This window comes from Epinephelus fuscoguttatus, linkage group LG15 (genome assembly GCF_011397635.1).
Source record: "Epinephelus fuscoguttatus linkage group LG15, E.fuscoguttatus.final_Chr_v1".
Lineage (NCBI taxonomy): Eukaryota > Metazoa > Chordata > Actinopteri > Perciformes > Serranidae > Epinephelus > Epinephelus fuscoguttatus.
Genome location: NC_064766.1, coordinates 6,522,044 through 6,544,186, shown reverse-complemented (window position 1 = coordinate 6,544,186; position 22,143 = coordinate 6,522,044). Strand labels below are relative to the sequence as shown.

General features: G+C 40.3%; 1 protein-coding gene across 1 annotated transcript; it reads right to left on the bottom strand.

The window, feature by feature from the left end:
• Positions 1-1,562: 1,562 nt before the first annotated feature.
• Positions 1,563-21,216, bottom strand: klhl20 (kelch-like family member 20). The gene is made up of 14 exons (XM_049597696.1): positions 21,109-21,216; positions 19,114-19,177; positions 14,302-14,559; positions 14,036-14,144; positions 12,995-13,201; positions 11,086-11,244; positions 10,834-10,928; positions 10,450-10,565; positions 10,060-10,243; positions 9,824-9,967; positions 9,583-9,716; positions 7,291-7,499; positions 6,901-7,007; positions 1,563-6,449 (listed from the first exon to the last, which is right to left on the bottom strand). Exons 2-14 carry the CDS (start codon positions 19,134-19,136, stop codon positions 6,365-6,367), a joined length of 1,830 nt encoding a protein of 609 aa, XP_049453653.1. The 5' UTR covers positions 19,137-19,177; positions 21,109-21,216; the 3' UTR covers positions 1,563-6,364.
• Between the last annotated feature and the right edge of the window lie 927 nt (positions 21,217-22,143).

The following is a 22,143-nucleotide window of genomic DNA, read 5'->3' as shown; positions in this document are numbered from 1 at the left end:
ATGTAACATTACCTATGTAGGAGATATCATCTCCTATGTAACATCTCCTGTGTAGGAGATATTATGTCCTATGGAACATCCCCTACGTAGAGGATATTATGTATTACGTAACATCCTCTGTTTAGGAGATATTATGTCCAATGTAACATCCCTTATGTAGGAGATATTACATCCCATGTAACATCCATCACATAGGAGATATCATCTCCTATGTAACATCTCCTACATAGGAAATATAATGTCCTATGTAACATCTCCTACGTAGGAGATATTATGTCCTATGGAACATCCTCGACATCGGAGATATTAGGTCCTATGGAACATCCCCTATGTAGGAGATATTACATCCCATGTAACATCCATCACATAGGAGATATTATGTCTTATGTAACATCCTCTGTTCAGGAGATATCATCTCCTATGTAACATCTCCTACGTAGGAGATATAATGTCCTATGTAACATCTCCTGTGTAGGAGATATTATGTCCTATGGAACATCCCCCTACGTAGAGGATATTATGTATTACGTAACATCCTCTGTTTAGGAGATATTATGTCCAATGTAACATCCCTTATGTAGGAGATATTACATCCCATGTAACATCCATTACATAGGAGATACCATCTCCTATGTAACATCTCCTACATAGGAAATATAATGTCCTATGTAACATCTCCTACGTAGGAGATATTATGTCCTATGGAACATCCTCGACATCGGAGATATTAGGTCCTATGGAACATCCCCTATGTAGGAGATATTACATCCCATGTAACATCCATCACATAGGAGATATTATGTCTTATGTAACATCCTCTGTTCAGGAGATATTATGTTCTATGTAACATCCACTATGTAGGAGATAATGTCCTATGTAACATTCCTATGTAGGAGATATTATGTCCTATGTCACATCCCCTCACGTAGAGGATATTATGTCTTATGTAACATCCTCTGTTCAGGAGATATTATGTTCTATGTAACATCCACTATGTAGGAGATAATGTCCTATGTAACATTCCTATGTAGGAGATATTATGTCCTATGTCACATCCTCTACGTAGGATTTACAACATCCCATGTAACATCCATCACATAGGAGATAATATCTGGTATGTGGGAGATGACCCTTGATTTTGGCCTTTTTTTTCACCTTTCCTTTCAGGGCTTCCATAGCTCCAGGATTTTGTCTCTAAAATCATCACTACAGGCAGTGTCTCTGCTGAGCAACTTGAAGACTTACTGGTACAATTTTACTATTTTAAACAGAACCTAGCAGTATCATAGACATAACATCTGAATTAATAAAATGCTGTCAACAGGATACACAGCTCTTAGCCAACACAAGTATGTAAATGATCATCATTCTTGATGCAGTACTTAAGTCATATTCTTCATGGGCATTTTTTAGCCTACAGACATGTGTCAGACCTTGCGGAAAACGTTTGTCTAAGACAACCTCTCTTTTCTCTCTTAAATAAGGAAAAACAAATATAACGTTTTCTGCACAAACTAACACTGCACTAACACTGACAATTAAAATGAGCCAGACAAAAAAAAAAAAATCCCAGAAAAATGTTTAATCCTTGTCATAGTGAACATGGTGAGTCCAGAGCTGCTGTAGTGACCACAGCTGAGAGACGACTGTTTGATACATGAAAACAAACACCAGAGATCACAACCATGTTTGGGTCACATGTTGGACACACTGCACAGAGGCTACTCAAAACAAGATATTTGAATATAGGCTACTGACTGAAGGCTGGTTGACTTCTGTTCATCACAATCACAATGCATCATTAGTAGCTTACACGATTAAAAGGAAACTCCACTCAGTTTCGGAAACCAAATACAGTATTATTGGTCTAGGACGGCCTGATCACTAATTGTTAACAGAAATAGTATCCCCAGAGTTAGCTGTCAGAAAATTAAGACGAGAGATAAAGATGATTAAAAAAGGGTTTTTTTGGGGGGAATAAGGAACAAAACCATAGAATAAGAAACATTTGGGTATTATTCAAACATTTTCTGGGTTTGTTTTGCCTCCCGTACTTTTTGTTCCTTCACCAAGAATATCACAGGCTCAAATGCTGTGGTTTCTGTATCACACCTTTTTTTTTCTTAGTCAGTTAAAAGTAGACTCTGGAGGAAAACATGGTTCTGACAAGAAAACTGTCCAACACTAACAGGCTGAACCAAAGCAATAACATGTATGGAGTCTTAACCTGAGTGGAATTTCCATGTAATGCTGTGGCAGTAAGAAATAGCAACATATTCTTTGGGGAGTTCTCAAGAAGCAGGCGTACACAGTTAGCCGAGCTGCATTATTTTGTGCTCAAGAAACAGCAAGAATATTTCTGTTTGACAAAAAGTAGGCATTCACTACAATCAATATGGAAGATGTGTTACAGAGCTTCTATCCAAAGTCAAAATCTTGCATGAAATGGTCAGATGTAACATAAAGTGATTATCAGTATGTGAGACTGCAAAATCATCCCAAAACATTAACATTTAACACATTTGCATAACTACATGGTCAGACAAACTGTGATCCTGCCACTTGAAATCTCCCACTAGCATAGAAAACTAAAAACCAGCAAAATCTAGAATTGCCATATTATTAAACATTAACACCAACATTCAGGTTAGGACCTGCTTGCTCATGAAAATGAGGCTATAATAATGCATAACAACAGCCTTGTATCATTGCCTTCACTTGCTCGTTATTACAGTAATGCATTTGTTCTACACACAGTTTAAAGTGCAGAACTGTGATGGACTGTGTGTGACACAAAGCAAGTCAAAACATGAGTTGAATCTATGAAATAAATCCGTCATCCTCAGTGTAAGGCCTGAAATGTCTGACACCTATGATGAGCCCCCCTCATATCTGGAAACACCCATACAAAATATCATCAACGGGGAAAAAAAAGATAAAATCTAAAATACATTTCAGATCACAGTGCAATAAATTCTGAGATTCATCCACACCAATTTCACCATCTATTCAAACTGTGTATATCTTCACTTGTGTTTCACATTGAGCTGATATCAGTCATACAACCAGGGACCAGTAAGTAACTTGCAGAGGCTCTTCTTCATATCCATATCAGTGCTGCACTATAACTGTCCTCCAGCAGGTGGTACCATTACACTGTTCTGCATATGATGACATATAAAAACAAAACTGGGACCTGAGAACACAGAACAAAAAGGGCCTGTGTCTCTTGATCACCATGACTGTGTCAACAAAAACCAATTACCAACTATTACAGAAGGAGCTGTTACCTTATTCATGTACAGTTAGGAATTATATTAAAGTGTTTTTTGACAACAAACTGGGACAAATGCAAAACTGTATGTTTCACAGTCCACTGGCATAAAATATATTTCTCTCCAACTTTTTTTTGAGTTTGTTGCAGCACAGAGGTCAGACCTTGATGCATTTTAGTGTTGAGCATGTAACAGAAATCCATCTTCAGAAACCTCCATTTAAATGAGAAAACAGCTCTTATATACTTCAAAACTGCTGAACTGTGAAACCTCCTTTGGCTACAGAATGCTGTTCTGTCATTATTATAATAACAAATGAGAGTCCAACAGTTCCTATTAACATGTCTGATCAAAGCTTGGGCCTTGGTGCTGCCTAGGCTGTGGTAAATCTATCACCCAGAGGTGATCAGCATCTTAAATGGCTGGCTAAAAATTAAATATTCAATTCTGACCAAAGATATTTACAAAGTTCATCCAATTTTTAACTGTAACTGAACTTATTTCTTGTATCATGGGCTTGAGCCTTGGTATCTGTTGAATCAGGCTGTGCCCCTGAGACTTGCATTTAGGAAAAATAACAAAATCAGATTACTCCTGTAGCTTGACTTTGGTAAAAGAAAGTTTACTCGATGCATTATTTAATGAGACAGATACGCTAAAATCATCTGTGTCGTTGGTAGATCACTGGCTCCAGTGTTGACGTAAGAGTGACTTTAGGGCCAAAGCTGTGAACACACAATTTACCTCTTTCTATGGAAACAGAGAAATGTATCTAGTTTTTTAAAGCAGTATTGTATTCAGGGTTATTTGGCAGGAAAATTAGGATAATTTCTGCATCAAGATTGATGGAATTCTATATTTTTCTTATTGTCAACAAATCCCATGTGCAGGCCCACACCAACAGTGAATGTCTCCTTACTAACAAGTCTGGTGTGTGTGTATCAAAGCCTGATACGTCTAATGTTTTCCGTGCCTCAGAGCTCCATTGTTGTCCCCAAACTATTAAAAACACATCAATGAGCCACATTGTTGCACTGGGTGACATGTTCCCTCATTACCATGAGCTTACACACTGCAGTTAATTTTGACTCAATCCCACACACCTAAAATACTCACGAGAACACCAAATGTGGATTAATCTGCTGCTGAAACTAGTCCCCAATGCCCAGTGTCCCCAAACTGTCCTTTTTGAGTTTGTTTGAAAAAAAAAAAAAAAAGTGACTTGCTGTTTACATAATTACTAAATTACTTTTAAATACTGATCAATATCAGGTAATAACGTGAAAAGTTTTTTGTAATAACAAATGGTTTTTCACATTTTTCAAACATGCTTCTTATTATATTAAACTATTAATCTTATGTGAAACATTTCATGTTGTTATAGCTTGTTTTGTTTAGTTTTTTTACTTGAAAGGTTTCCTGTTATAATGTGAAAATGTCTTAAAAATGTGAAAAACATCTTGTTTTATCAAGAATTCATATTATATATCACATTATTACCTGATACTGATCTTTTCTTGTCTGTCTGCTTGCTTTTTTGTTTTGTTTGGGGGAGTTTTTTTTGGTGTGGCAGCAATACGTTTTTGTATATATTTGTTATATATTTGTATGTGCTTTAAGGATTTAAAGTAGGATTTCAGTGTGGTTGAATGGGCTTAAGGCTGAGCAGCACAGACAGGGTATGAAAGGTAGAAAGTACTGGCACAATTATACATTGTTGGTTTTAGTCTGCTCTTGAGATTTCTTGAATATGACAAAAATATAGAATATGACCAGCATTACCCTTTAAAGTTACAAGTTCCCACTTTCTTCACTTTTTGCATTCCAGGGATGGTGAGGATGCTCTAATTGTTGGTGTATCAGAAAAATATAATTAATTTTCCTCCTAATATTGTGTTGTGTTGGCCCTGACATTCCGTGTATCAGTGTATCTAGTGTGATCACTTCTGCCTTTTCTGCCTTTAGACATGGTTGGGTGACCTAGATAGTTTGGAGCATACTGACATTTTTAGAATTCAGCACTGGAGCCAACAATAAACCAGCCACACCACTGGATGATTCTGGTGTCCAAATTCTTTCCACTGAAGGGTTAAAATGCTCCTTTGACCACACTGTCAGCGTCCAAGCTGAAATCTTTAAACATCCAACGTAACATACAGCCTCCTGTAAAGTGCAGCAGCAGAGCCTCATGCAACGACAATAAGCTTGAGAGAAAACGTTTAGTAGCAGTGATTTCTTCATACACATCCTTCTAATGCTGTCATCTTCCCTGGTGAAATAAATTATGTTTATAATCCCTGGGCATCCTAAGTGTATAGATGCCTTCAGAGAATATTTCACTGCTTAATGCTACAAATGTGGCCCAGAGATATGACGGCCACAGCTGAGATGTACACTTAGAAGCAAAGTAGAAAAAGCAAGACAGAGTGGATTTACCTCTGACTGTCAGTATGTAAAGTTGTGTTTCCAGGAAATAATCATTCTTCAATAATAAAATGAAGCTTTGCTGGTCAGCCTGCTGCTTGTTTAACTCGTTGACTCGCTGATGGGGGCTGGTATTTTAAGACAAGGGAAGGTGATGAAGGCTTTCACAGCTGGACAGACTGAAAAAGCCCTCGTTCAGTGACCTGATGCTTTAAACTTCTTAAACCTCAGAAATGTGAGCTGATTTCCTAAAGCAGCAGTCTTAGTGAAGTTGACTTGTGTCACACATGCCAAATCAAATGTCCCAGACTGACGGGCTTCGAGGGTGAAAAACTTGGAGGTCACAGGATGAGTCCTCTACAAACTGGAAGCTTAATGGTACTTGGTAGACTTCTGCTCTCAGTGCACTTCATGGTGACCGCGGTCAATCAATGAAGACAACCAGGGTATTCCAAAGTTAATGAGCTCAGAGTGGGGTTGGGGATGAGCTAGAGTTCAGAGTTTGCTCCTCTTTCCGTCTCGTCTCCCCCCACGGTTTTCTCATCCTCGCATGAATTACAGCGTCTCTTTTGGAGGCACGAGAGTCGGTGAAAAGAGGCATCCATTGCAATGTGATGACAAGTGTGTGAGTGTATGTGTGTGTATGTGTGGGGCGGGGGTTGGTGTTACCATATGTGGGATTCACAGTGAGTCATTTTAATGACGCCCACACCCCCACCTAGCCGACGGTAGTTCATTCCTCCGTACAACCTGGAAAGAGAGTCAAATGATGAGCAAGGAGAAGTTCAAATGTTCTTTAGTGCAGAGAAACTAGGTGCTCTGGTACTCAGAGATGTGATTGTGGCAGAATAAAGGAGGGAGACCACACAGACTGAAGAAAGTGACTATTAATTGCAAATTACCTTTTCAGGGTTTCTGTGACGGACTGTTTAGTAAGCCTGTACTGTAAGGATGTGCATGGACAGGTCTAATGTAATACTGATCGGTCTAATGAAGTAAGAAGTTTTGTTGGAAGTGTTGGCTAACAGATGTCACATAATGATGTCTCATCTTTATTACTGTAACAGGACATTCGATAACTAAAATGTACATAACTTTTGTGTACATATACTGACTAGCTGCTGTTATTGCTGTTAAATCATTTCATGATTACTTAGTAGCTGTACTTTGTAAGGTCATTATTTCACAAGGTGCCTCTTACCTCCACGTGTTGGCATCAGGATCATAGACTTCTATAGTTTTGAGATACGTTGTTCCATCAAAGCCTCCCACTGCCATCAGCTGACCATTTACCACAGCCAAGCCCACCTACACACACACACACACACACACACACACACACACACACACACACACCCCACCCCACACACAGAATTACACTTCAGCCTCGTACACAGAGTAAAACATTTTTGATAACCTTTTCTCTACCTTAATATCTACTACGGCAGCTCAACGGATATGTAATAAATCCTTTTACAGCTTCAATGCAGTCCTATCTAGTTATAGACAGATGACTGTAAAGCAGTAACTGAAACTATGCAACAACAAGCCTCATACTTAAACCACACAAAATTCCAGCCCACACACTCACCCCGCTCCGTCTGGACGTCATGGCCACTACAGGAGACCACTGGTTAGTCCTAGGGTTGTATCGCTCTGCGCTGCTCAGTTCTGTGGTGTCATCTCTCCCTCCAACAGAGTAAATCATGTCCTGGTAGACAGCACAGCCAAGGTGCTTTCTCCTGGTTCCCATAGGAGACACTGTGTGCCAGCGGTTCTCTTGGGGGTTGTAGCGCTCCACTGAGAAGAAGAAAAAAGACCTGGGGTGACTTTTAATTCCTGTTAAAATAACAGTATCTTTAGTAGTGACCTCATGACGTTACTGCACTTTCAGTCAGATTAATTAATCCAACCAATAAAACTGCCTCTCTATTCCTGACTAATATCCCTTTGGGTTACAGGTTTTGGATGGATGGTCCTGCCCTGCATGATGTCTCACATGGAATTGCGGAAGCTTTAAAGGAATACTTCACCTGCAAAATGACCATTTTTATGTAAATTACTCAAAACTTTATCAAAATATCTCTTTACAAACTCACAACTCGTGCAGTATAGTCCCATTTACGCAGTCGTACCCTCAGTACTTCTCAAACACATGCATATTCACTAAAACATAATGATTTACACTTCCACCTAAGAGCAGAATGCATGCCTTGGAAATATGATGATAAGCAGATGTTTTTAAATAGTTTTGCTGTTGTCAAATGAAGTCCCTGTTTACTTCAACTCATGAAGAATGTCTGCCTTCTTTGCCTTCTATGTTCACCAGGAAGGCATGTGAAAAAGTTTTCTTTATGAATGAATAACAAGCTGTGATTACCTGATATAAACATAAGTCCCTTTTCCACCAACATTTCCAGGAACTTTTATTACCAGGAATTTGTTTACCTGGGTAAAAGAATTCCTGGCAATCTGTGTGGTTTGCGTTTCCACCACATCTCAAAGTTCTGGATAATTTATTCAAATTAGCGTGATGACCTGTATTTGGCGCCGCCAGCTTGGCTGGTTACGTGCTGGTAAAGAGTTGGGGCTGTTTGTCTCAGCCAGCAGCTCAGTTTAAAAGTATTTTAAGATAAGTGTCAAACTAAGTTAGTCTACATACAGACAGCTGTCATTTGAGCTTATTAGTAACAACTAAGAGAACATCCAGTTGAATAACTTGGCAAACTCAATTTGTAACATTTGATGATGAAACAAATTTATTTTGTTCATGTGATGACATAAAAAGAGTTATGATAAACAGTAGAAGGGAACTGATCAAGTTGAAAAAAATGGTTTGCTATTAATAAGTTATCACTAAATGAAAACAAAACAAAATGTATGAAGTTCGGTGGCATTAGGGCGAATAGTGAAATAAAACTTAACTTTAATGGTGTTGAAATTGAAAGAGTATATGAAAAAAAATTTTGTGAGTGACTGTAGATCATAAACTATGTTGGAAGCCACGCATTGAACATATCAAACGGATATGATCTAAATCTAACGCTGTTCTTTATACAAGGACGTTGTTGAATTATTTTTTTAAATAAAATATATAATGAAGAAATGTTTGTATATATTGCACTGTTCACTTGTTTTGCCATATATGTCCTACTGTGCTAAAATTTGGGGAAGTGCATATGTGCAACTGTTTATAGCAACCTACACCTTAAAAGTTTTAGACATTGTGTATTTAAAAACACTGGAAATACTTTTTCGAGTTGTCAACAAAAGCCTTCCTCTCTGTATTAAATGTCTTTTCAAATTAAGAGAAGGAAATCATAGTTAAGGGGGGTTGTTTATTTATGAAACATGTAAAGTGAGAACCAATGTAAATTACTGATGTGTTTCAGTTTTTAGAGTCAAAGTGGGATGGACTCAGTGCTGAGTTGAAATTGTGTTGCTCTCTGATGAGTTTCAAAATAGCCTTTAAATGTAAATAATTACAGATTATAATGTTAAATGATTTAAATGCAAAATAATGACGGATTAGAATTTAGAGCAAAATGCATTTATTTAATAATTAATGTATTATTTGTGGAAAAATAATATTTGTTTCTCAAGATGTACTTTACTGAGATAAAAATTATACATTCATAACTGGATTGTACAATTTTTGTGTGTGTGTGTGTGTGTGTGTGTGTGTGCGTGTGTGCGTGTGTGTGTGTGTCTGTGTTCACTCTTGAGTTGCATATAAACATTAACATAAACGTAGCAAAACCTACGTATAAAATTCTAGCACGTTTCAACCTCATGATACCTTTCCTCTCATTCCTAACTGTCATTCTTGTCACAGCTCTGTGACAGTTCAAGACTGTACTTACCACATGACTCAGCACCATACCTGTATTTAATGGTGACGTCCCATCAGACCCTCCAACAGCGTACAGAAACCCGCCCAGCACAGCCACAGCTACACCCAGTCGTCTGGTACTCATGGAGGCCACACGGGTCCATTTGTTCTCCTTAGGATCATACCTAAAGCATAACAAGCGTGCCACTCTATTACTAGGACACATACCATATCTTGGTCTTGGTCTAAACTTGGACGGGTTTATCATAGACACCAGAGTTTTGATGGATACCTTTCTACAATGTTGAGACAGGAAACCCCATCCTGTCCCCCTACAGCATACAAATAACCACCCAGGACTGCCACTCCCACGCTGGTACGACAAGTGCTCGTGGGCGCCACATCACTGCTCCACTGATTAGTCTTTGGATCATATCTGGACAGCAGAGACGGAATAAAGATAAATGACACTATAATTTTACTTAGACATGTAAATATCCAGACAAAACGTGGGTGATCATGCCAGACCTCTCCACAGAGTTGAGGTACGACGAGCCATCGTGACCTCCAACCGCATACAGCAAGTCATCCAGAACACTGACACCGACTCCACATCGACGTTTACTCATTGACGCTACCATTCGCCACTCGTTGGTCTGAGGATCATAACGCTCCACGCTGGAAATAGCGTCACCGCTGCACCAACCACCAACTGCAAGACACAGAGACATGGGAGAAGAGACAAAGGAGGGAGTACATATATTAAATTATCACGATGCAGGTGTGTCATTTCGTTCCACAAGGATTTAATTCTTACAATACTCCACACTAGCACTGCTGTCTGCAAACTACTACATATGTCTCCGTATTTGATGCAAGTGAAACCCTGGTTTTGAGTTACTGTCTAAAGGTACTGACCTGCAAAGAGTACCTCTCCACAGCGGATGGGTTTTCGTGGCCGGGTTCTGGGGCCTTGCATCAGTGGCCTCTCCTGTGGCAGCAGCAGGTAATTCTTGGCTTCATCAACCAGGTCTCTAAAAAAAATAATAACAGAATCACAAATCAGGTATCATCACTGTAATCTCCTTATCGTATGAAATGGACGAAGATGTTTCTCAACTATTTTAAAGAGATACTTCGCTCATTTTCAACAAGCTTTGTATCAAAACAAAGGGGTAGTATGTTTGATTGAACTGTGGTAAATTTCCCTCCATCTAACCAGTGCCTAGATCCTAGATCCTGAAACACACCAAAATTTACACACCAAAATCATTGAAAGAATAACAAACACATGGCACTCACCTGCACTCCTCATCACTCTTTATGAGAGGGTCTGACCCAACGGTTCCCACAAGGAACTTGGGGCTGAGCAGTGGCAGACGGACATGCTGCAGGACCTACATGACACAGCAAATCCAAGTCACAAACTAATGTTACAAAAGAACTCTGGCAGTGGCAGTAATGCTGAGGGTTTATGCCTGGAATGTACATCAATAATCAAAGAGGCAAAAGAGCCAGTGACTGTTGTGGTGGGATATTTCCTCAGCCACAAACCTGGGGGAGCTGTGGTCTGCGTTCCTGGATGCTGTATTTCACCCAGGCCATCACAGCGTTGAAAACCTGCTCCTCGCTCCGCACATTGAGCTCATCGCTGGAAATGATGTCAATCAACTGGTTGGCAGGCAGCAGCATGAACTCTTCACTTTCCATTACCTAAGACAACAGAGTAGAACAGTCCATCAGCAGCTGTGCCACATACAGAGCAGAGTCAATTCTAATTCTCCTCAATCAATCACTAAATACATCTGTTTTCACAACCACACCATATATGGAAAGTAACACTGAGACTACCACTGTTCTATCTCTGTTGCCCCACAGTACTGAGGTTGTACATCATGTGCACACCATCTAAAAAACAGGCCTGCCTCCTTGACCAATTCTAGTTCTGGATGTACATATCTAATTATATACTCAGTGTTGGATTTTACACACATCAGATTTGAAATTTATGCAGTTTACTCCACAACAACTCCTTTTCACATTGCTGTTCTCGTAGGCATTCAGTAATGAATATTTTACTGTTCTCTGTGCATACACCTGAAGATGTTAAATAAGTAACACCTGAACGTTCCCTGCAATGAGAAGTCCAAATGTCTGATGTGGTAAAAAAGACAGTCACCTCTGCTCAGGATGAAGATGGGTTGAACTATGCTAGAAATTTTACTTTATAAATTATAAAAATTATAAAAGGTATACACTAACACACCATGACAGGTGCCAGAAAAAAATAAGATGACGGTCAATCATAGTCTGTGCTCACAAACACAGTCCTGAGAAAAGGTCTAGCAAGACAACACATAGGTAAAACACACCTGTATGGACAGGCCATGACTTTAGAGGTCTGTTCTGTGCATGTTTTGCACTTGATCATCAGGCTGAACACCTTTAACATGAAGTATTTGGAAATACCAGATTGTACAAGTAAGAGAACACAAAGAAATACATTTCATCAAATGAGGAAAAAAATATTATTTTCCATTCTACCAGCCTGTTTCCCTGTCCATCAGACAGTCAACTTGTTGTCACATAATCCATGGTTTGTCAGAAATGACATTTACTACTCAGTGTCACCTGAGGCAGCAAAGACAAGAGTCAGATGCAAGACAACAACGGGCCTGTGTGTCAGTTGCCATGGAGCCTGTTATTCCATTTTATTGACAAAAGCTGCAAACCAAATCATTCTGGCTGTCTAAACGGAAAAACTCAGGATGAAGGATTACTGGTGAGGAATTCCGAAAGTTTTAAAATATATTCATGCTTATTATAATTATTATTATTATATTACTAGCATATAACTAGCTGCACAAGGCATGATGTTTGTATGAAAATACAAAGTGGAACTGTCTGCTACCATTGAAACACAATGTGCTGTGAAGTTACATCTTCTTAACGTGGTGCTGTGACAGCGCTCTTCTTCTTCTTCTGTGCTGTGCACGAAACGCTCGTGTCACATGAATCAAACCGATATTTATACAAACAGAGAATCACGGTGACAACTGTATTAGTTACTGTGTTCACATATCCTGGGGCTTGGAAAAAAGGAAGTAAACAGCTGAGAAACAACCCAACCGAATTATGAGCGTGTGGCATGATCTCCTGCTGATGACATTACTAGAATGACAGACACATGCTTGATTTTTATGCTTTCCATACAAAGCAGTCTGTTGTTTACATGCAGAGCATCCGTTGTAATTGCTAATTTTCATGCAGTGTCCAGTTTTTAACTGTGTTTCTACTCATGCATGTGCACGACAAAGACTAAACACAAGGAAAGTACACCTTTGACAGCAATGTGGCAGGATAAAATGAACTACGACAACTCATTATGCCGTGTGTCTTTACATGGAAAATAACTTACAGTCTGACTCTAAGGGACTGTTATTCTTATGCATTATGCTCTTACCTCCTGAAAATTGTGCTGGGTGAACTTGTCTGCAATGCGGAGCAGCTCACGGCAGGAGTGTGTGTCTGCGAAGGCCCTGATGCCTAGACAGTTGGAGGGATCCAGCTGCCTCTTGAGGAACTCGCAGCAGGCCTCCTGGATCTCAGCCAGCTGGAGAAGACAAGCTGCAGGGAGCAGTGTTTGGACGTTTCCCTCCTCTACTGTCACCTAGGAGCAAGGAGGTCAGCACATCAGAGACTCGTCACATAGTTTTGCCATAAAGCTGCAATTAGTAAGGGCACTTGAGCAAGAATTGTCTGCAGAGTGTCTCCCGTCTCAGCTGTGGAGCACTGCAGCTCCTCTCAGTCTCTACAGGACTCACATAGCACAGAGTTTTTGAGGATGACTTGCAGCACGCAGATGCATCATACTCTTTGCATTTTTTATGACAGAGCTTACTGTAATGTGGGGGATATGCGGTGTAGTGCTGCAACTAATGATTATTTTCAATGTCAATTAATCTGTCAGTTCCTACTCTGTTAGTTACTTCAACGAATCAGTCAAGCAGCAGACTAGGGTACACCACCCATATTTGTGTTTTTACTGAGCTAAACCTCAGTGTTTTAGCATCTTTTATCCACTAACACAACAGTTAGCACTAGCTTTGCTATCCTACACTTTTGAGATACTTATCATCTCTGTTGTTCATACAGATTTGGGTGGTATACACCAGTCTGCTAGTTAGCTAAACACAGTAGCTTTCAAACCATGTGCAGCATGCATGGGAATGAATTACAACTTTTGAGAACAGGTTACAGCAGCTCTGGCATTAGTCAGTCACTGTCTGCGACATGAACCATCATGCAGTGCATGCATGTAAATTTGATGGGCACAGGATGGGCTATATGTAAGACAATCTGAAAATCTCGAAACTGCATGCTTATGGTCAATATGGTTAGACTTTCTCATCTTCATTGACATAGGGCATTTTGTGTTACTACAAACACGACACACCAATCCCCAATGCCAAATATGACCACTGTTCACTGCTACTGCTGTTACCTGTGAGGTGTAGGCAAAGTCGATGAGCAGCTCCATGGCTCTCTCATCGATGTCACGGATAACCACTTCAGTCTGCCTGCTCTCTGCCAGCTCTCCAGTGAACATCGCTCTGAAGAGAACATGGGAAACAAGAGGGATTACTGTCACAGCCAGCATTCAAGGTACCCCGCCTGCACTTTGATGTTATGTACTGGCCAGTGAATTCATTTCCTTATACAACTTCCTTCACCAAATGTGAGTTGATATCAATGTTTGTCTCTTTGTACCTGAAGTAAGGGCTGCACGCAGACAGGATCACGCGGTGTGCGTAAATCTTCTTGGCGCCAACCACCAGCACCACGTCACAGAGTTCACGGTGTTTTCTCAACAGGTTGATCACCTCCAGGGTCTGTCGGGGGTGTTTGTCCGAGACATAGGGCATGCGTGCAGGCTGGGGGACCCCTTCAGGGAGCTTGTTGGGGTCCCCCAGAGTACAGCGGCTGGTGATGTCCATTCCAGTGGCGTCTTGGCGTGCGCTGGTGGCCCTAAACATGAACCAGATGGGCAATAAATAAGTAAGCTAATTCATCGTTTTTCACAGGATATCTTAACAACTTATCTTGTTCACAATCCATACCATAGATTAAAAACATCCAGTGACCTCTGCTTCTGCTGCTTCAATTCTGACCATTCATTTTAATCCGTCTCTTGTGTCTCCCAGCTTTGTCGAAGAGCAATACTAAATTGCTGTAGTGACCCTTTACCCAATTAAAACTGATCTTCCATGGACAGCCACGGGAGAACACTGATTGTATGATCCTGTTTAAACGGATCTAAAATAAGAACAATAATAGCTAGAGAATTCATTTTTCCATAGAAAGCTAAGGCTCTGTCTTCCCTGTCATCACACTGTACACTTGTAATGTAATGTCACTGCGGCACATTGGATGTGGTGCACAACCACACTAATATCAGGGTTCTTACACTTTTTCACCAGTGATTTTCCCTGACTTCTCCAAAACCTTTTACTGAATTTCCATGACCAAAAGAAACTGTTTTATCTCAATGGGACCACCGAAAACTAATTATCGTAACACTAAGTAAAATTAGATTTACATCTGAAATGTATGGTGCCTCTCTAAAAAAAAAAAAACACCAGACACACTTTGTGGGGAAAAAAGCTTGTTTAGTGGACTAACTTTGCACTTGAAGTATGCCCGTTCACTTACGTTTTAACATGTCTGACACTACTATGCGCCCCGGCTGTATCTAGGGTAATTATTATTTTTATGTCACTAGTCACTTGAAACAAATTTAGGAAGATAGGAGACAGGTTGAAATAAACCGAAATTTCCCTTTAAGTTCAAGGAGTTTTATTGCTTTAAAAGGTGTCTGCACATGGAGGACTGGCACCTGCGTTGCAATAAGTTAGCAACACATTATCAATGCTGCTGCTGTACCAGCATTTATTCATACATAAAAATGTAGGTGTCTTTAAAACCTAATATTTTGCAATTTTGAGGATGTTTTCTTCTTCGGTTACACAAATATTGCAGTGTATTCAGATTGGGGCTTTTAGCTGTCATTGTACACAGAGCAATGTAGGAGTTTACTTTTGAACCAGATGCTGGTACAACCTCCTCTACTTCTGCCCAGTGTGACTGAATGATCAGCTGACAGCACAGTCAGAAGCCAAGCAGGCGAAATGCTCCATGGTGTGATTTTATAAGTGAACTATGACCAGGATGCACACTTTTTCTCTGACTGTGTGGAAATAATAAGCACAGGCACTAAACGTGGATCTTGCTGGAAAAGCATGAGACTAACGCAGGCTGATATAGGAGTTAGGGTGGGGCGGCTGTTCTGCAAGAGTGCTCAACTGAGAGTAACTAGGCAGGGGAGTGAATAATATATTTATCATATTTAAGGTGCAATTTAATTAAAAAAAAAACATATGTAACAAAGTTCTTGTTGTAATGTGTGTTAAATTGGGCCTTTGACATGTTACAGGAGAGCCACTGACCACAGGCTTCAGTTCAAGGGATAGTGCACCCAAAAATGAAAATTCAGCCATTCTCTACTCACCCATATGCCGATGGAGGCCCTGGTGAAGTTTTAGAGTCCTCACATCCCTTGCGGAAATCAGCGGGCGCAGCAGCTGGCACACCTAATGGTAGACAGCGCCCCAGACTAACGTCCAAGAACACAAAATTGAATCCACAGAGTACCTCCATACTGCTCATCCGTAGTGATCCAAGTGTCCTGAAGCCTTAACATAAAAGTTGTTTGGAAAAACGTCATATGAAATCGCGAGACCAGCGAAAGCATGAGCTTTGCTCACCCGTGTTTACATCACGTGACACGTGCACCGCAGGGAGGGCCAACAGTAACCACAGTAGCTAAAAGATAATTTGCACTGCGGTCTTTTAGCAAAGGACAGCCCAACATGTCTGAAGACTTTGAAATTGAGGAGGAACAGCATTTCTTTGTTGAGTCGTATTTGTTTGAGCCCGAGTATACGGACGGAACTCAGGCTACTGGACGAAGCAGCCGCCGCAGCTCATGAGCCTCAGCCAGCCGCAGAATACCGGAGTCCAGCACTGGAAACCTGGTGCTGTAGTTGTTTCAAATGCAAAGCAATGCCAACGGATGAGGAAAGTCTTTGCTGCTCAGACTGGGAATTGGCGATGCCTGCACTTGAGAATCTGGACATCAGTACTGACGAGACTGCTGTTCTTCAGAGACCGTGCATCACCGATCACCCTGAGCGCACACACGTGAGCGCAGAGCACAGAGAAGCAGTCAGAGCTACAGGCTACAGTCAGGCTAAAAACAGAGTTCATATGACGTTTTTCCAAACAACTTTTTATGTCGCGGCTTCAGGACACCTGGGTCACTATGGATGAGCAGTATGGAGGTACTCTGTGGATTCAATTTTGTGTTCTTGGACGTTAGTCTGGGGCACCGTCTGCCATTAGGTATGCTAGCCGCTCCACCCGTTGATCTCCGCAAGGGATGTGAGGACTCTAAAACTTCACCAGGGCCTCCGTCGGCATATGGGTGAGTAGATAATGGCTGAATTTTCATTTTTGGGTGCACTATCCCTTTAAAGGTTTAGCAATGCAAAAGGGAAGAGGTCAGTTCCACCCAAGTCCTCTGGGTGGTTACAAGGTGGGGGGAATTCTGAATGGTATACCCAACGACTAGTCTTTCATCAAGGGGAAACTCTGTATGGCAGGAATTTGCCTGCCTTGTACACAAGTTAATGTGGTGACATAACAGGATAGATGCCAGTGAGTCATGGGGTGTTCACACAAGATCTCCATATAGGCCCATTCTGAAGCATTTTCATTACTTCAATGGATAGCTGTACATTTTCCCTCTTGAAGCGGCCGAGACACGGTTCAGAAGTGGATCCTACCACAAAGGCAAGTGTTACTCTGAGAGCAGGTGGCAGCCAATGCACAACAAAATAAATAGAGCAGAATTAGTGTACATATGTACAAGTCAAAGCAAATCAAGAGAAACTATTCAGGATTTTCTTTAAAAGTTTCAACAAATTTGACAAGACCTTTACTTTTCGAGATGACATTAACTTTTGAAACTTATAAATATTTGGATTTACTCTATAGAACTGTCCGACCAGCTCTCTTCTCTCTTTGTTAAAAAAGGAACACACAAGTACATAATGATATTCATCTCCTCGATTGCCAGTCAAACAAAGAGTACATTTCCGGGGGACATTTTCACGATCATACCTGCGCTCAGAGATAGATAACTTGTGATTTCCACACCGAAACTTAGACAAACAAATCCTTTCGGCAGGTCTTAACACAATCAAATAAGGTTCAAAAGTGAAATCAGTTTTAAACAATTTATAACTATCACATAAAGGGTTGCTTTGTAATTTCTCATGCCATCTCTGTAGTTCCATGTCAGATAATCTACGTTCAATCATTAATTTTAAATACTTAGGGTTCATCCGTCCAGCGTCATGCCATAAGTACGATAAACCACAATCATCAAGAATATTTTTAACTTTGGAAATCCATTTACACTTAAAAATATTGTCATCATACAAAATCTTGAAAACAATAAACACGGTGTGTGGTGAGTGTTACTCTGTGTACATGGAAGTGCCGCCGGCTTATTAGTTGTAATAACGTATTATCAGTCGGGAGGCGACAGAAGTTACGCATTATAGCTTTAAGTAAAAATCTCTTTCAGCCCTCATGGACATTCAACATTGTGGTGACATTTGGGCCCTTTCACACCTTGGCTTCGTCCAGACTTTCTGAGTTTTCAGTTTGATCCAAACCACAATTATAAGTGTGAAACCTCCCGTGGACCATGATCCAGAGCAAACAGTCAAACTCTGGTCAGACGAAAAGAGGCAGTCTCGGTCCGGTACCGAACCATTGTGCAACTCGTTTCTAGTGTGACAACATTTTTTGGATGGTTCAGACCAATTACAAGAAGCTCTGGCGGGCTATTGTCATGTTTTACGAGTATCCTGGCTGCTTTAAGGAATAACTTGGCATGTAGTGTGTGAGTGTGGCTGAGTTAGCGAGAGATAGAGAGCGAGAGAGTGACTGTAAATGCGTTCAGAACAAACAGGTGTTCACAAAAACACACAACAGAACAAAAGGAGCCACAGTAGCACATGGGGAGAGGAGGACGACTTTCTAAAGAGCCAGCTGGAAAGAAATCTGAAAAACTACAACAATTTCCTAAAAGGATGAGGGAAGGAGGAAACCAGAGGACGGGAGAGCCAGTCTGCAGACCAATCGATGTCAAGAATCTGGAGGCGCAGCACACATAGGTAATGACAAGAGTACATAGGTATGTTATATAAAGTTCTTTAGTGCGCTCACATAATTGCAACATGAAACTAAAGCTAACTGGATAAAATGCTGACATTGTAACAAAGATACTGGTTTGGATTTTCAGGTGTGAAAAGGCCCTAAAAGACATTCTTGTTTAGGAGATTAGAGAGAGTCTGGAAAAAACACATATAAAAACATAACTACCATATAATCATTTTACAATCTGCAAAAGGATCACATGAAAATTCCTTCACACCTTAATACCACACCTACCTGCGCATTGGCTTTGCGTCCATGCACTGAAGAACAATGTTTGGTCCCACACCTTGGGGTTGACCTACAAAGGCAACAAAACAAAACCCACGTTCTCTGTAGTCAGTCTGTTCTCGCCACGTAACTGAAGGAAATTGACAGTCATTGTAGCAGTATGTTTGTCAGAGGGCCCTTTCACAATTTTCCTGTTGTCCATTTAGTTTTTTGGTCTCTAATTTTATGTTTCCATTTAGAAAACATGCTTGCCTGCTGAGGAAAAAGCTACGACATCCTCTTGTCGGAGTACACTAATTGCTTTTCTTCTTATCATTGTAGTTTATGCCTCCTACCCTGTCTTGCTACCTTCCAAATTTGATCTGTAGTCATTTCTCTAAACAAGACTGAAATCAGATTGATCCGATTGCTTACACTGAGTCACCAGTATATTAGACACACCTGTGCAAAGTATTACAATCAAATACAGTCACCCTGCAATAAACCCAGCGTTTGTACAGTTTATGAAGTACGCTTGTTGTTGACACTGTGTCAAACAGGCCTGTAATTAATTCTGTGGTCATGCAGTGACAGGTCTGCTTTTGTTATCCAAACACATACGTAAATGGGGTTGGATACATTGTAAAACACCTTTCTGTGTAATACAGTCCTGTAAACCACCACCGCTAACTACAGCCCTGACCATGGAATTGAATCTACACTTGTCTGATACAGTATATACACAATCAATGCACTACAGGTTCCATATTGGTAGTGTTTATTGCAAGGTAACTGTATTTAGCTGCAGAACATTTAACAGATATAACTACTCAGCAGCTAACTGTGTATTTGCTAGTTAGTTAGGTGTGAAATTTTAGTGCTGTGAGTCCTGCTGTTGTATACAACACTTAAGTGTACAACATTCATGTACATCCTATCTGTGGCTGTTGAATTCGGTAAGGAGAATGAATGGGATGCCTAATTTAGCTGCACTGTGGGTGTGTGAATGGGTTAATAAGAGTCCTCTTTACTTCTTTTACTATAATATATTTTGGCATCTTCATTTGTTGTTGGAATAATTGTATAGATGATAATGAACTTTGTGGATTTGAGAATCTGCTGTCACAGATTGCAGCAGCTAGGTGGAGCACAGTTTTCAGATAACACTACACTAAAGTTATTAACCGCACCACTGATTAGGAATAATTAGCGTTAGTAAGAGAACAGGAAGGCAAAACGATTAGTGTTGCACGGAATCAGTGGCTCAGATGTTCACTTAATGCTACCATTACCATAGGTATTGAGTCAGAGTATCTCCACTATCAGTCCTTTCATTCATATAACGCTAATACGCGGTCGCCCTCTGTGATTTATTTATGTCAAGCTGCATTCTTCGCATGGTTAAAAGGTAGTTAAGATTAGCTGGAAAACTGTTTGTTGTTAGCAGTTTCAGCAGATAGACCGATCCGGGTGCGATGACACTTAACGTTAACGTAACGTTAGCTAGCTAGCTAACAATAATCACTATTTACCATGTTATAGTACCAATTTAGCTTCAGCGAGGTTTTTCGAAAGTTGTGGCAGAAACAAATTAGCTAAACTGAAGAAATGTGTGATTCTGAGCCAAATTGCATTCGCGCAAAACGATAAAAATCTACTAGCTAGCTAACGAGTTAGTTAGATCATTTCTCGGGTATGTCGGTTAACCCTATGTGCTAACGCTAGCACTGAGGCAGGGAATCTACAGGCGATTCAAACCTTTCACATTAAGATGAATACACACAACCAAAGGAAACGAAATGGAGCAAAATATGAAGAAATTTCCTTGTTAGCCAACATGTTGAGGGTATCTGTAGCCACTTCATCTGTGTTAGCATCAGATGAGAAACCACGGACTATTACAAACTGCAATGCTAACGTTAAAAAAGTGAACGTCAACGCTTCCGAAACGACATGTGTTGACATTATTATTCATTGACAACTACCTGAGAATGATGTAGAGACATTAAAGACTGGTTTTACCTTATATTTCCATCCCAGCGACAGAACGAAGTTGCCCAGGTTGCTAATGTTTACAATTTAATGCCGTCGGCTAAACAGTGGTGCTTGTCTTCCTCTGTATAATGCGCATGCCAAATGCCAAGCGCCACTTCCGGACAGTGATTTTTCAAAATAAAAGCATGCGATTTCGCCATTGCATTATATTTATATCTGCTGACAATATTATCAAATATTGCTCTTGAGAAAAGACATTTTCATAGCAAATCATTATCTGCCCTTAAAATTGACGGAGTTCCCTCCAGAGATCCAAGGTGAATCTCTAATTTTGTCACATTTTATAGAAAACTCTATGAATCTAAATTGAATGAAAAAGATTGTGCCAGTTCCCTGGGGAAAAAAATCACTATAATATCCCCTAGATGGATAAAGAATTTAAATCGATGTGTGACTCTGACCTGTCTATTAATGAAATCAAAGATGCATTGTTTTAAGTTTTAGGGCAAAAGGACCGACAGGCTGTTGAATGTCATGTACACTTCTGGGAAATTATTCAAATCACATTAAAATTACATACAGAGAATGCATTAGTCAAGGAGCGATGGTGGCTACCATGAAGCAGGACATTATATCTTTCATCCCAAACCCCATAAAGATCCTTATCAATAGATAATTGGCATCCCATTACTCTCTAAACATTGGATTATAAGATCTTGGCTGTATATACAAACAGATTAAAGAACAGGCTAGATTCAATTGTATCTGAAACACAAACAGGATTAATGAAAAAACTGACATATTAGCTGTAATATCAGACTCATCTTGCACTTGTTGGATTATTCAGATACAGCTCTGTTTCGTCCCTCCTCACCACCAGAGGCAGTGCATAAGCACTGGATAACTCCGCCCGCGCTAGCGCGTGTCGAGTACGAATATCAACGGTAGGTTCGTTCGAGATGAGCCAGTCCTGCGCAGATTCGATCACCGGCGATCGGCGCACAATGCATGCCGATTAGTTTTGTGTCTGACTTCATCCCGACTTGCTCTGACGTATTACAA

What these genes read in the sequence shown, in the direction of transcription:
- klhl20 (XM_049597696.1), bottom strand. Translation starts at nt 19,136, where the DNA reads ATGGACGCAAAGCCAATGCGCAG. An exon ending in TACCTCAACTCTGTGGAGAG is followed by an intron (nt 9,968 to 10,059) that starts GTCTGGCATGAT and finishes TCTGCTGTCCAG; the next exon opens with ATATGATCCAAAGACTAATC. An exon ending in CCTGATGCCAACACGTGGAG is followed by an intron (nt 6,450 to 6,900) that starts GTAAGAGGCACC and finishes CTCTCTTTCCAG; the next exon opens with GTTGTACGGAGGAATGAACT.